The sequence below is a fragment of the Episyrphus balteatus genome, chromosome 3 (genome assembly GCF_945859705.1).
Source record: "Episyrphus balteatus chromosome 3, idEpiBalt1.1, whole genome shotgun sequence".
Classification (NCBI taxonomy): domain Eukaryota; kingdom Metazoa; phylum Arthropoda; class Insecta; order Diptera; family Syrphidae; genus Episyrphus; species Episyrphus balteatus.
Genome location: NC_079136.1, coordinates 50,382,313 through 50,399,240, shown reverse-complemented (window position 1 = coordinate 50,399,240; position 16,928 = coordinate 50,382,313). Strand labels below are relative to the sequence as shown.

The 16,928-nt window shown below is 31.1% G+C and overlaps 1 protein-coding gene across 1 annotated transcript; it reads left to right on the top strand.

Annotated features, from left to right (window-relative positions):
• Positions 1-6,528: 6,528 nt before the first annotated feature.
• On the top strand, positions 6,529-15,763 carry LOC129916688 (neprilysin-4-like). Its single transcript, XM_055996785.1, has 2 exons — positions 6,529-7,410; positions 14,236-15,763. Exons 1-2 carry the CDS (start codon positions 6,683-6,685, stop codon positions 15,701-15,703), a joined length of 2,196 nt encoding a protein of 731 aa, XP_055852760.1. The 5' UTR covers positions 6,529-6,682; the 3' UTR covers positions 15,704-15,763.
• Positions 15,764-16,928: the final 1,165 nt, after the last annotated feature.

The following is a 16,928-nucleotide window of genomic DNA, read 5'->3' as shown; positions in this document are numbered from 1 at the left end:
ACGTGAAAAATATATTAATGGGAGACTATTGTTCTTATATTTGATTGGATTGCCACTAAAATGACACACATTAGATGAGATTTTTTAATTAAAAGAAGAAGAAATATACATTTCCACGGTGAAATTAGCTTTTTTTTTAAAGATAAAAATGAATAAAAAAACATACATTGTAGGTAGTTTAATCATCATGCATTGCACGAAGACGTGACTTTATGAATTGTGGTCTTCAATAACTGACTTCTTGAAGACGTTACCTATTAACTACATATAATTATGCAATAATTGTTATGAATTAAGCCTTGTCTGTGGCTTAAATCTTACAATTTTTTTTTTTTTAATTTTCCAGACAAAAAAAAAACTGGTTACATAAAAATTAGATTTGAGACTTATTATAGATGTTGTATTTTTGCATACCCATCTAATAACTTTATATGAGATGACACATAATAACCTGTTAAACCTGCCACAACTAATGTCAATCATAATCATTTTTCAAAGTGTCAGAAATACAAGTTAAGTAGTAATTGGCTTGTATAGGAAGTTGTTGAAAAATAAAACAATTAACTGATCAAGTACACAAAATAAATGTTAAAATTTTTACACATAACAATTAGAAGTTGAAAGAATAATTTATAATTTAATTTAATATACTTGTTAAGATAAATAGGTACTGAATGTAGATTTGTTTTAGCAGGTGTGGAAAAAGAATACAATTTTGGAGTAAATGTTGTTAAAGTAAAAGCGGGTAAGATGGCGCGGCGCGGCGGGGGAGATGGTGCACTTTAAATATCTTGTACATTTATTGCTCTTAAAATGTATGAAAAATATTTTTAGCTTTCTTTAAATATTTTAAATCGAAGTAGCTGGCATTCGTTTCTTTGTTTGTGATACAAAAAATTAAAAAAAAAAAAAAAAAATTCAAAGCAAATCATGTGATAAAATTTTTGTTTCGCTCTTTTTTTTGTTCCGATATTTTGTGAGTCGTTGGGATCTTAGATGACCTTGATACACCAATAAATACAAGAGAGTATAAGTTATGCATTGCATGTGAAATCTGAGCTCTAGTTCTATCTAGAGCTGTAGCAAATCGTATGTATTCGTTACTAAAATGCGGGTATTCACTTCAGTAACGAGTAACGAAACGTTACTTTCTAAACAGTATCGTTACTCGTACGTTTCGTTACTGGGTACTGAAGTAACGAAACATACGAAACGTACCAGATACGAAACATACGAGTAACGACTCGATTCCAGTTTCAATACTTAATCCGATGTAAGAGATACGAAATGAAGTGATACACTTAATTTGTCGCATTTCGCATCTCGTGTTGGTATCGTAACCATAGTCAGAATGCTAACTGCAGATAATTATCTGGAGTTTACTTTTGTCTCGATTAAAACAGTAGTGCCAAGGTTCAATAATCATTGTGTTATCGATAATTTATACAGAATTATCAAAAGAGACGTTTTTGTATTTTCTCTATTTGGCCGAAATGTGTATATCCACGACGCAACCAATCTGTTTATGGCCTTGGTGTTAATGGTATTGATATTTAGCTTAAGAATGTACAAAAGATTTTTGGTTTTTCAAAAAATTAGTTTATTTTCGGTGCAAAATTTTCAACACAAAAAAAAGCAGAGAAAACGAGGTTTGAAAATCACTCTCAATAGAAAAAATAAATGAAAAATTGTTCGACATGGTTGTATTGAAGTGTTAATATTTCGAGATCTGCGCGTTGCACTTTTGAAATAAAGGTCTCTAAAGAATTGTGATAAGATTACTGAAAGAATATAAACAAAAAATTACCAAAGTTTTGTCTAAAAATTTGGAAAAAAATCAAAAAAGTTTCCACGTTTGATTAAAAAAAACGAAACAAATTCAATATAGCTACCTTTAAACTCTTATTACATGAGAATGCCTCAACTAATTTTAATGTTTATGACCTTAAAATGTAGCTTAGATTATAGAAATTGTTTTTTTCAAAAAAAAAATTTTTACACCCTTATACCAATGTACGAAACATACTTAAAATACCAAACATACGAAACGTATCAAATACATGAAATATACGAAATGTACGAAATATGCGAAACATACGAAAGTAACGAGTAACGATATTATTGATGCGGGTACTAGTATCAAAAGTAACGTATACATGCGGGTACTCATTTTGTCGTTACTTTTACAGCCCTAGTTCTATCTGCTTTTTATGGGTGCTTACAAGTAGGAACTATGCGATAAAAGGATGGCGCTGTTTTTTTGCGGGTGCAATGCCGCATTCCGTAATAGAATTTTTTACTTGAGTATAGTGTGAGTCTTAGCATGTGCCATATCACCCGCAAAATATTTTTTTTTAAAGTTATTCAGCGAAGTTTTCATTAAAACACACAATTTAGAATGAGGTAGTGTAAGTGAACTTTTTAAACGTTTACATTGACATAATTTTTATCTATTGCTTCGTTGACATACAAAACATTAAAAATAATTATAAAATTCTGTAAAACAAATAATACGTTGAATATTACCTAAATATAGAACATTTTTGCATTGTTAGAAATATGAAATGTGGTTTACTTTGAAAAATATTCCAAAAACAAAAAAGGTATGTCATTTCACCCGCTTTTACCCTACCACTCAGAAAATTAAATAATTGATTATGTTAGTTAATTAGTATGCGTTTCTTTTATAGTTCCATTAGTTTAGTTACGCCTGCAAACATTTTGTTCCTTCATTCGACGATTTACTCTTTCAACATTAAAAGATTTAAGAAAAATCTTCTAACAGAATCTCTATTATTTGCAGATAAAAAATGGCTTTTATGAAAACATTTATACAATACTTTTGAATTAGCAAATGGCAAATGTTTTAATGAATTAAATTGTATTCAAGGTCTTAAAAAAATTAAAGACCCTTGAAGATGTTGACAAAAAACTAAACGAACCGTTGGAAAGGAAACTCTCGACTAAAATCGGGCTGAGTTTCTGCAGAGTATAGTTTTTGGAAATCCTTTCGAGTTCGAATATTTCTGAGTGAAGAAATATGTTAATCATATGGGGCTGCAGAAATGGTAACGGAGTTACGAATAATAGAGTTACGCGCGACAGAGTTACGGCCGACAAAGTTACGCGAAACCGAAGTTACGAAAAACTAGAGTTACGAATTCTAAAGTTATGTTAAGCTATGACATGTGATTTTTGGGTTGGCAACAATTGCGAGGAACGATATGGAATTATGGAAATAATTAAAATTTTCATAAGAAAAAAATTTCTTTGATTTTAAAATAAGGACTACCTCTATCACCCGAGTACATCGACAGATTTTAAAACTTCTTACGATTTCTGAAACCTCCTTAACCCAGTTAATAAATCAGCTTTAGATTTTTAGCACCCACGCGAAATATGAATGTCGCAACGACTTTAAAAAAAATTGGCCCACTATGCGCCTTAGTTCTGACACCCAAACCTGACTGCATGTTATACAACATTTTTTTCGAAATTTAAAAGTGTCAAACTATCTTAAAATGAATTTGTTTTTGGTAAGTAAGAGAACATTGAAACAAGAAAAAATACAAACATAATATTTTGAAATAGGAAGTTACACTTTTTGAAAATCTAATTAATTTTTTAGATCGATTTTTGTTTTACTTTTTGAATTCAGGATTTTCATTTAAATGATGTATGTATTTGTATGCTAAGCAGTATAAACAGAAAAGATTTTGTTTTATTAACAATAAAGAAGAATGAAGGTAATCTTCCTACTCTTGTAAATGATTGATTTATGCATACTTGTTATAAACTTAAAACTATTTCTTTTTTTTTATAATTTTAAAATCTTATCTTCCGTGTTGACTGACAAAAAATGAAAAAAAAAAAAAATAAATAAACAAAAGATCTGCGCAATGTCAACATTGTGGCTCAAATGTGTTTGTCATTATAGAACCACCAACTAATAATACTTCGCCCACAAACTATGAAAAGGTACAACTTTAAAAGAGTTTTGATCCTTGTTGACATTTTTCTTCGGCAATTTGTATGCAAAGACTGACATGTCGTCCTCACCCACAAGTCTTTCTTTTTACAAACGGAATTGACTATAGGAACAAATCGATTTGCATTTTACACCCAGCTCAATGTTATGTTGGAACAGAGAAAAGCACCCATGCACCTTGACGAACATGCATTCGCTGCTTGTGCAAAACATTATGCCAAAAGACTGAAGTCTTGTAACTAAACTTCAACAGAAATCCTGCGGTAGGTTTCGTGTCTATAATTTGTCATCAGTTATTCTTTGTCAAAATGTCATCTCTATTCATGCAAAAGATTATGATCTATGATGGAGTTGATGTGAGTCCTGTTTCAATGAGCTAGATCTCTTTTGTTGAATAAAAACGCAAAGTATTCATTAAGTTTTTATTGTTAGTAATTGTAAACATTACTTTTAATTATTTGTTGTTGTGGTTTTCTGACACGAATAAAGATAATTTATCCAACTATGCCTTTTGAATATTAATGCAATCTTCTTTTCTTTGTGGTTAGAAATTTGACATTGATTTTTAATTGTTAAAATATTTAATAGCTCTCTGTTGTGTTTACAGATTTTTGTTATAAATATTTCGTTACATTTTATGTATAAACTGGGCAAGTGAAGATAAGATTTATTTTACTATTTTATTGAATAGTTTAATAATGTTTTTGTGTGATATTTTATACCATAAAATAAGTACCAAACCTTCGAATTATTTAAATATTTTTCTGACTGCTTTCATTTTAAAGCTAATAGTCCAGTGCATTTATAATTTGACACAACAGAAGCAGTTTGTACTACCTTTTGGCATGGCGGCCAATTTTTTTGGATTTTTGTTTTAAATAAATATCTGGCCTTCTATTCATCTTAGGTAAAAGTTGGCAATGCAATAAACGTAGACAATTGAATTTCCCATCTTTTATGTTGAGCACACTTTTTCGATTTTCTGAATATTAAAAAAGTTACAGGTCAAAATTTATTAAAAAATTGAATAAAACGTTCGAAAAAAAGATTGTTTACCTGTGCCCCGGTAGGTACATTTAGTAGGTACAATATGTGTATTTTTCAACAAAAAAGTATCAGATGTTTTGTTCAAAATTTATTTTTTTTTTTTTACTTTTTTGACTTGTAACTTTTTTAATATTCAGAATATCGAAAAATTATTCTTAACATTAAAGACGGGAAATGCAATTGCCTGCGATTGTTGCATTACCAACTCTTTCTCTTACCTATGGTGAATAGAAATCGAAATATTAAATAAAAACTAGAAACCAAGATGGTGGACAGAAGGTGAATTTCACGGGTGCGAAAAATCAGGGTTAGGTATATTATTCAGCCATTGTTAAGACTTTTTTATAAAATTAAAAAAAAAAACGTAAAATTCGTTACTTAAATTATAAAACCAAGATCTTAAATCAAATTAAGCTCAAAAAAAAAAATGCAGTTAAATTTCTTTTACAAAGATGCATTCTTAGAAAAAAATTTAAAACCCGTTTTTTAAAAAACTAATTTTTTACTGATCAATTTTTGAAAAAAAAAAGTTTTAATCAACGCTTAAAATCAAAATTAAAAAAAATCAATGTCCCGTTTTCGAAAAAAAATTTCAATTTTTTTTCAAAATTTATTTTTTGATTTATATAAAAACTATATAAGTGTTTTTGTGTAAACATTTTCGCTGAAATTAGGCAAATCGTTTGGGAGAAAATCAGATTTAAAAAATATGGTACGTTTTTCAAAAAAAAAAAAAACTTTTTTCATAAATAGATAGACCTTGCTTACTTGAATATCTTGATCAGAATTGTAGGAGCTGTTTTTGAGAAAATTAAACTTTTCCAAATTTGGTATATCATAGGTACCGTTATTTTCGATCCAAAAAAATTAATTTCAAAAACCCCCCAACCCAAAAACTGCTACATACCAAGTTTGAAGTGGATCTGCCCATCCGTTTAGGCTATAGATCCTTATACAGACCGACAGACATCCTGACAGAATGACAGAAAGACGGACTTTCGAGACCAACTTTTTTTCGCTTGGGTATGCAAATCGATCTGAATTTAAGATACAAAATTAAATTAAATTAAATCTAATTTCTTGATAATTGTTACAGATAAATTCTTCGTTTTTTCCTAGGTAATGTCATAATTACAAAAATAATTTTTTTCGACTTCTTCGACATCTAAATTTTAGTTTTGATCAAAGCCTTGAACATTTTTTTTTTTCACTAAAACTTGTCTTAAAAAAGAACCAGTAAAAAGGGTGTGTGTTTTATTTACGCACCTAAGAAGTTTTTCTTCCTTATCATTAACTTGTAAAAACGCAATAATCAGATCAAGACCTTATACACAATCTTAATTTTGAGGTTCTTAACGAAATGAGATGAACTTTTTGCTTCCACAGAAACCGAAAAAATGTTCTCTTCATTATGTGGCATAGCCTGAAGAGTTCCAATTCTATTTCTATATTGATAAGCAGTGCATTCAACTATACGAACAGTGATCTACATTCATAAACACATTAATTCAGAATATCTGAAAAAAATTGATTAAAAATTTGTTTTACTGATGAAGTGATGATAGTCTATAAAACAATTTCGGACCGAAAGCACTAACATGCTCTTTATCTCGTAGTTGTGGAAAGTTTGAAATAATTAAATTAAAAATGTCAAGTTTAAAATGTGTCTTGCTTTTAGCAATATATTTTCTAGGATCGGTTGTGTCTTCACCAATTTTGCCTGAATTTCTTAATAAATCTTCCATTAATTTAGATGTTGATCAACAGTTATCTAATTCAAATCTATTACCTGATTCGAATTCAATTAATAATCTCCGGCTTGGAATTCGAGCAAAACAATCAAAATTAATGCAAAGCTTTATGAATACTTCAATAGATCCATGTGATAACTTTTATGATTATGCTTGCGGTAATTGGGAAAAACACAATCCAATACCAAAAGATAAATGGAGATATTCTACAACACAATTACTACAAAGTAATCTTCAATTACAACTAAAAGAATTACTTTCTGAGCCTATTGATGAAGATGAGAGACCACTAAGTGCAATAAATAAAGCTAAGTTGTACTACAAAAACTGTCTGGATCAAGAAACAACAAATCAAAAAGGAGTTGAATCGCTTTTAAAACTTATCGAAGGAATTGGTGGATGGCCTGTTTTAGAAACAAATTGGACTGATAAAGAATTCGATTGGGTGCAGCTTTCAATTGATACAGCTTTTGTTGGAAATGGCATCATGATTGCATTTGATGTTGTAAAAAATCCAACAGTTCCGACAGAAAATACAATGTTTTTGAAACAAACGACTTTGGGAATGGTCAATCGTGATAATTATATGAAGAAGGAGAATTCAAAGAGTCTTGAAGCTTATAGGTAAGTGTGAAAGATATGCGAAGAAAAAATATTTTTATAAAAAGTTAAGTTAAGTTAAAATTCTATCCTAAGTGGGCAAAAATATTTTAACAACACCTCAGTTTTTGCAACTAATTAAGTTATTCTCTGAACTACCAATCTAATAACACTGGTCTGCAAAATTTAACTTTTTTTTTCTCCTTCAAATAATTTTTTGATAGGTATTATAAAAGATTAGACTTTCCTGAATCTAAATCTGGTTTCAGAAAAATTCTATCAGGTACCATTTTTGTAAAAATGTGAGTAATTTCTAAAAAATCACCCTTTTAGATTAATTTGAACTTGTATAAAATTAAAACTATTTGTCGCATTGAGCTCAAATTTGGAGAACTTATTCTTCATAATCTTCTTCTTCTATCGATTGACACCAAAAACCAAATATGTTCTTTTACATTCATGTTTACTCATTTTTTAAAATACTGATTGACAAAAAAAGCAGACATTTCGAAATCCTTCATTTTTTAGTAAATCCTACATGAACAAAAGCACCTTAATTAAGGAAATTGTAAAATATCAATGCCCATTATATTTAAAACGTCAAATATGTAAAGAAAACCAAAATAAAATACATTAAACAAAATTTTTACGTGTTTTGTAATTTTATATACTATTTTTCTATTTAGAAATATCTTATTTGTAATAAACCATTCGATAAACTGCCTTGTAAAGCTTCAGATTTGTTTCTCCTAGAAACAAAAGTATACTTTCCTAATAGTTTTTGATGTGCTGAGTTAGAATCCGAAGTCAAAAAAATTCTATCACGTGAGGATTTTGATATACGCGTTAAAGTATCACAAAATTTTTTGAGTTCGGATTCAAAATCAGCACACTAAAGTCCATTCGAAAAGTATACTTTTGTTCTAGGGAGAAAGATATATTAATTTTTAGAGATCAGTTTCTTTATGGTAAGATATGCCAAACCTACTAAACTTACTTAAATTAAGATATCTCGGAGAAGAAAAGAGATATTGAGAAGATTGAAATTGAATTTGAAATAAAAAAATAAGTTCTTTCATAAACCGTATCAATTTTAATTGAAAAAGATTACACTGTGTCAAAATATTTCTTCGAAAACAGCAAAAAAATGGGTTTTTGAGATTTTCTAACGGAAATATCTAAAAAACGTGACGTGCTAGGTCAGTTCTGACTTCAGATTCGGAATCAGCATACAAAAATCCTTTAGAAAAGTGTAGTTTTATTTAAAGGAGGATTTCCTTGCAGACCAGTGTAATTTTTTTAATTTGTTTGCAAATTGTTCTGGAAAATTTTGAAAAAAAAAATTGAAAAGAGTAATAATTTGTTTTAAACTGCTATATAGAAAACTATTTTTAGGTCTTAACCAAGTTGTTCGTCACTGAGTTGCTATTCTTTACTTTACACTTCTTTGCAATTTTATTGAAGGAGCTATAGTACAGGAAAGATAGACTTTTTCGTGGAACGAAATATAGGACGGCTGAATTTTTCAAATCTGAAAGAGGGGTATTAGAAAAGCTTAAGTCCTGGTTTTCGGGACGCCACCCCCCTGGCGAAATCCGCCATTTTGAAAAACGCGAATCGCTCTATACCTCCAAAACTATATGTGTCCTAGAGAAATAGTTATCAGCACAAAGTTCTTGGAAATTTAATTATCCTTTTCGCCAGAGGGGTGGCGTCCCGAAAACCAGGACTTAAGCTTTTCTAATACCCTTCTTTCAGATTTGAAAAATTCAGTAGTCCTATATTTCGTTCCACAATATGCCTGTTTTTTTACTAACTTTCCTGTACTACTAGTCTATTAGACATTAGAGTATTTGTACCGTACCAATGGGTCAAATTCATTGATAGGTATAACAATATTCTACATAATGTAAATGTTCTATATAAAAAAACATAGGTATCTAAAAGCAATGAATCATACAATATAAATGATCAACTTTCTGAACTTTCTGATTGTGAAAGCTATTAAAAAGTATTGTATGCAAAACTTATAGATCATGAAACTATCTACAAAAGATCTTTTTTTTAAGAATGATAGCTTAGACCATTATTTAAAAAAGGAGTATGTGTAGTGTTGTACACATGTACATTGTACATTGAAATTCACTAAGTAGGTTCAGACCATAGCAAAACTGTTAGACAGTAATGAGAATCAGATGGTGCTACTTGCTAGTCCCTTTGACATTACTTTTCAAAAAGTAAATTTTTGATAACTCATTTTGTCTTTCGCATAAAACTCTTTAAAATTTGATTTGATTGAGAAGATTTATATACAATTTATTTATTATTCAACTAGCTAACCCCCACCCGCTTCGCTGAGTGCACATTAAAAAAAATAGAACCTGTTTGAAAATAAATTAAAACCGAAAAAAAAACTGGTTTATTGTAATGAACATTAACAAATTTATTGTAATTTAAGCAGTTATTGGACATTGTTAATGGAATAATGGCACTTGATTATGAAGGCCGAATTACACTTCAAAACAATTTATAAGTGTATTTCCAAGTATTAAAACAAATTACAAAAAGAGTGTGTGTACACATGTACACTCGACTGAAGTTATACTTCTCATTCAGAATACATATATAAATGAATTTCATTTGATATTTTTAATTTCTATTATTAAATTAATTAATCCACACTTCGTTTTTTACATTTTTATCAAGTGAACAATAAATTAATTCTTTCATCCTCCTTGCGTCCATGTAGTTTTCAATTTAATCTGTGAACTTTACTCGTTGTGCGGTTCAGAACGTACTATATGGTTAACGAAAGTAAATGATTGCGCATAAAATGTGCGATATGGTAATTTTATGAGAATTGTGTGTGCTTCAGCACTAGTAGTAGCAATATGCAACTTGCAGGGTTGCTACAAAGCTCAAAAGTGAGCTCAGCTCGCAGCTCAGCTGAGCTGTTGGGTGAGCTAAGATAAAGTGAGCTGAGCTGAGCTGTGATGGGTGAGAGGATACATTGATTTTTATTTGGAAAGTATAATGAAATATGAAGATATTTTAAACTTTTATAAAACACCATAGCTTAAGATGTTTGGTTCTAGTTATTAATGGAATTATTTTAACACATAGATATTTTTATAAATAAGACAGATAATTTTTCGTGATCTTTTCTCTTGGTGTTTTTGATAGTAAATATATTTCTATTTTTTTAGTAAAATATTTCTTTTTTTATCATAAAAAAAAAATTCCGGTACAATCCGGTTTTTCGACTTTTTTCAAAATTCCGAGAAAATCGGTTTTGAAAGTTGGGGTAAAATTTTTTTTCGAAAAATCCCCGAATCTTTGAAGGCTCCTGGAAGCTAAACCGCTTGAGAGCAATTTTTGGGAGTGATGCCCAATGATAGCTTGTGTCATGGGCCTACGCTTTGCACATTCTCAGATTTTTAAAAAATCATCTTCCATGTTAAACCGCCACATCATACCTATTTTTTCAGAATCGGGCTTAACTTTTTTTTTACCTTTAAGTTCACCCGGTTTGAGAACGCGTGCACCTACAGGGATGGGAGTTGTACCCAAATGTAGGTTAGAGTTCCCGCTATCTTTTGGCATCAAAAATTTTATTTTCATTTTCTTCAAAATTCCGCGATATAGGCGTTGGAACGCTTTGATCTAGAGGCAGGGGAGTGGTGCCATATGAAAGCTTATATTCTCAGCTAGCCGACAGTGGTATAATCCGGTTTTTCGATTTTTTTCAAAATTCCGAGAAAATCGCGTTTGAAAGTTGGGGTAAAATTTTTTTTCGAAAAATCCCCGAATCTTTGAAGGCTCCTGGAAGCTAAACCGCTTGAGAGCAATTTTTGGGAGTGATGCCCAATGATAGCTTGTGTCATGGGCCTACGCTTTGCACATTCTCAGATTTTTAAAAAATCATCTTCCATGTTAAACCGCCACATCATACCTATTTTTTCAGAATCGGGCTTAACTTTTTTTTTACCTTTAAGTTCACCCGGTTTGAGAACGCGTGCACCTACAGGGATGGGAGTTGTACCCAAATGTAGGTTAGAGTCCTCGCTACCTTTTGGCATCAAAAAATTTTTTTTCATTTTTTTTTTCAAAATTCCGAGATATAGGCGTTGGAAGTTGGGGCGCTCACTTTCAGCTCAGCTCACTTTCAGCTCAGCTTAAATGAGCTAAGCTATGGTACCTAGCTCAAATTTGAGCTGAGCTGTGAGCTGAGCTGAAATGTGAGCTTTTTGCAACCCTGGCAACTTGCCACATGCAACTTGCCACACGCAACTTGCCACATACAACTTGCCACATGCAACTTGCCACATACGACTTGCCACATGCAACTTGCCACATGAAACATGTTACTTGCAACGTGTTGTGTGTTTTATGTTTGCCGTACTGCGGCGTACTGCATTTTTAAATACTAAAGTACTGCCTACTCTAAAGGTGAAACGACAGCCCTGCTACCCAGGGTGATCGCGTCATAATCCCTTTGACATTCTTGTCAAAAAGTAAATTTTCATACCCACCCTCCCATAAGAAGTATAACTTCAAAAATCATGCTTGGCTGAGTGAACGTGAAATAATGGCTGGTACAAATAAATATGTTTCTGAAATCAATGCAATAATTTTAAACGATATAAATGCACAATTTTTTGCCTACAAATCGGTTGACCCTATCACAAAAATGAATGCAATGTATCAAATTACCAAACGGAGTTTTTGAATTCATTGGCTATACCAGGACTGCCTCAACATCATTTAGCTCGGAAAGAAGTAGCGCCCATTATTATGCTTCGGAACATACAGCCACCTAAACTTTGCAATGTACAAAACTTGTCTTGAAGAAGTTAATGGCAAATCTAATTGAAGCTACCATTTTTTGTGAAAAACTCAAAGGCGAAGATGTGTTGATTCGTCAAGTACCGTTTTTTTGGTCCAAAAAAATTAATTCCCAAAACCCTCTGGAGTGTCGCCAAATAACGCTACATACCAAGTTTTACATAAATCGGTTCATCCGTTTAGGCTGTAGCTTCGTTTACAGACAGACAGACGGACTTCCGGGACCCACTTCTTTGGCATTCTCTATCATCGTAATGTCAGGGGGAAAAAATGTTATCTCAACTTTTTTTGTACGAATGCAAGACTTGATATATAGTACCTATATCGCAAGTAAAAATAAAATTTTTTGGTGCATGATGGTGAATTTTTAAAGTTTGAAATGTCTTAAATTTTTTTTGTCCTATATACCTGCGCGTGAATATAAACAATAATAATTATTATTTTGAAAGCCTGTCTTAATATATTTTTTTTACAAATTAAGCTTAGTTAAACTTTTTAATAAGCTAGAGTGTTTCTTCACTCGTACAAATTGACAGCTATGTAAAGATGGGAGAAAAGGTATTATGTTTTTTTGATACAAACCATCTATATATTAATACCTTTCAAACAAAACAAAAATTACCAAAATCGGACCAGCCAAACGCGAGTTTATCGGCCACACACACTTAACGAACTCTCTTTTATATATAAGATTAAAACTATCAGCATGTTTTTTTTAAACCTTCAAGTTCAAAAATATCATTTTTATTTTACAAATTCGTCAAAAGTGGAAAAATTAGTTTTTGCTATTTGCTTGACAATATTGGAAAAAAAAAAATTACGCTCATATAACAGCAAACAGTATTTCCTACAAGATTTTCTTTAAAATCTTTTTCGAGTGATCGAGTGGTTAAGAGCTATAATGAGCTTAAGATTTTGCATATTAAAAAAAGACTGTTTTTCGATTCGCATGTTTAAATGCACAATATCTTTTGACCGATTCGTTAAAGCTTCTTAAAAAAAATATATTTAAGCCCAAGAAAGTATAAGTTATCGCACTTCTTAACTTTAATTTTAATATTCCTACAAGCTATTTAGCAAGCTCTAGTACTGCATCCCATTTGAAAGGTCACAGAATGCAAAATGGTTGAAGATCTTTTTCATTAAAGAAATGTTACACATACGCCATAGTGACCCTCTAATTTTACTACTGGCTAATGGTGAATCTAGTTGATTTTTGGGTTGGGATCGAAATTCTGTATGTTGCAAAATTCTGTATTCAAAATACTGTATGCCAAAATACTGTATGTCAAAATTCTGTATGTGCAAAATGCTGTACGAACAAAATTCTGAAAGTCAAAATTCTGTATAGCAAAATTCTGGTTGTTCAAAATACTGTTTTTCAAAATTTTGTACATCAAAATTCTGTATATCAAAATTCTGTAAAAATGCTGTAAAAAATATCGTTTTAATAATGTAAAAAAGTGCGCGCGCACTTTTTGTATTGAAAATACAGTATTTTGCCGTACAGAATTTTACAAAACAGAATTTTGCAAGTCAGTATTTTGTCCATACAGTATTTTGACCCTACAGAATTTTGTCGTAGGTACAGAATTTTGACAAGCAGAATTATGACCCGCTCCCTTGATTTTTGTGGACTATTTATTGGTAAACATCCGTATATTAACTGAAAATTATTCTTTGCTTTCATACTTGCCATGGAAGAAATAGCTTTAGAACATCTTTCAAAAGGACGTTCTGTTTAAATGAAACATAAAGCAATTTGTCTTATAAAATCTAGAAGGAAAGTCTTACCAATATTAATAGTGACTTGCTCTAAAATAGACAACCGCAAGTTCATAGTATCTATTAGTGCCTTCGTTTTTCAACTTTGAGCCATTGGTAAAAGGTATCAAGGACGGTTTTTCTGAAGAGCTGTTCTAACAAGTAAACTTTACCATGCATCCATCACCTTTTCCGGTTTAATGCATTAAACTTCATAATGTCTTTTCTTTTTCTTTTCAGAAAATTTGTGAAAAAGGTCCTTCAATTACTAAATGTTAATGACGAAAAAGCCCAAGAAGCTTCAGATGATATTGTGAATTTTGAGGTATTACTCGCTAACGCAACTCTTCCCATGGAAGCAACAAAAACTTTAAACTTTTATCAACTAAATATAACCCAACTGAGCAAATCCTTTTCATACATTGATTGGCAAAAATATCTCTCAGGAGTGCAAGGAACCAAAGCTACCATGAATCAAACAATTGTAATGCAACTTGGCATAAAATATTTCGAAAATCTTTACTATTTGCTAACAAAAACCAAAACTACAACTTTGGCAAATTACATGATCTGGCGGTTAGTTCTCTTTGAGATTATCAATCTCGGAGAAAGTTTTCGAGCGGCTTTGGATGAGTTCACAAGTTCCATCACAGGTCAGGCAGAACCGGCTCCTTTATGGAAAATTTGTGTTAATCAAGTTAATGCTGGAATGGGCATGGCAACATCTGGAATGTATATCAAGAAATATTTCGATGAGTTCAGCAAAAACGAAACTCTCAGATTAATAAACTCGCTGAAAGAAATTTTCAATGACAATCTTGTTGAACTCGATTGGATAGATTCACAGACAAAAGCCTACGCTAAGGATAAGGCCAATGCAATGAGGGTTGCCGCTGGTTATCCTGATTACATTCGATCAGAAGAATCTCTTAATAAATTGTATAAGGAAGTGGAAATTGTGTCAGGAAAGCACTTTGAAAATTCCTTATCTATGACAAAACATAATTGGCGAAAAAGTCGAGATCGTCTATTCAAACCATACGATCGTGATCAATGGACTCTTCCACCAACAATTGTCAATGCTCTGTATAATTTTGGAGCTAATCGAATTTTAATTCTAGCTAGTATTTTACAACCTCCAATCTTCCATCGAGATCATCCACAATCGTTGAATTATGGTGCCATTGGAATGTTTATGGGTCACGAGATTATCCATGGTTTCGATGATATTGGCAGGAATTTTGATTCGGAGGGGAACACATTCGAATGGTGGAGTCCAAAGGCTATAGTTCACTTTAAGGAAAAACAAAAATGTTTTCTAAAACAATATGAAAATTTTTCGAAAGAAGATCAAAGTTTTAAGAGTATTGCAACAATAAGTGAGAATTTGGCTGATAATGGTGGACTGAGATTAGCATACAAGGCTTATTCAAAGATAAAACAACAGATGGATCCATCGACGTTAAAGGATGAAACTTTTCCAGATATGACATTCAATGAGGATCAGTTATTTTTCTTGAGTTTTGCTCAAACTTTTTGTGCAGCAACAAGACCCGAGGCTTTGATTGAATCGAAAAGTTATGAAGCGCATAGTCCGGAAAAGTATCGCATATTAGGTGCATTGATGAATTTTGAAAAATTTTCTGAAACTTTCCAATGTCCTGTTGGTAGTCGATTTAATCCTAGCGAAAAATGTAGATTATGGTAAAAAAAAGGTGTGATTTTTCAAGAATTTAAATAAAGTTGAAAAGAAAAATTCGTCGGTCAAGTGGTTTTTTTTTTGAGGTGATAACGTCTTATAAATCGATTAACCATGGCAGCATCCACGAAAAAGTGACGCCATTTTCTCCAGTTCCACCTGAAACTGAAACTTTTGGAGATACTAAAATCTTCTATAGCTTATTTGAATGATAATAACTTAAAGTTGAATATAAATGAAGGATTTTTAAAAATTTTATCATTTAATAAGGTAAATAGGGGTAAAATAAAATTGCAAAAAAGTGGCTATTTTCTACACGCCGCACAGTGGTGGTAATTCGCCAATCTGACTGGACAAAATAGAAAAAAAAAGTTTAGCCACATGATTTTAAATCATGAGTTGAGCTTCTCAATACAATGGGTAACTATAATTAATGTTTTGTTTTTTTGTTTTCATCTCGGATTAGCGTTAGCTAAGCTTGAAAGTTGGTTCTTGTCAACAGTTGGATGGAGATAATACAAAGTATTCTATTTTTCGCTTGAGTTTGGTTGACGATTAAAAACGCTGTGGTACTTTTATTGTTGTAATTGTTTTTTTTTTTATTGTTAATCTACATTTGGAGGTAAAGTATTATAATTTGTATTTATTAATTACCATTGCAACTATTTAAAAATAAATTCTGTAAGAAGGCTAGAAAGTGCAAAAAAAAAAATATCTTTGTTTTTCAAATAGAGGTAAAGTTAATTTTTCCGCATTTTTCCGGTCTGAAATTAATTTATTAATGTTTTGTGGAGTGTTGTCATTAAGATTTGCTAGTTACATGTCACGCGTTTTCTCGACCGCCATACAACTTTTTTCACTTTTGAAAATGAAGTCAAAATTTTCAAAAAAACAAATTTTCGAAAAACGTGTCAAAACTGCCAAATAAGATCGAAAAGACAGTTTTTTTGATCTTTTAATGAGCAGGTATCATCTTTGAAACATTTTTGACGATAAACAAAAATTAAAAACATATATAAAAGTTTTGCGCTTCAAGTTAAGCGAAAAAAAGACAAAAAAGGTGGAAGACACATTAGACCGCTCTGAATTTCATTTTACTTGACCAATATTATGTGGTAACTAAATAAACAAAAGCAGTAGATTGTGAAACAAAAGTAGAAAAGAATTTTTAAAAATTAAAAAACGGGAAAAATATAACAAACGGAAGGTTAAAAGTCTCCTAACATCTTAAACA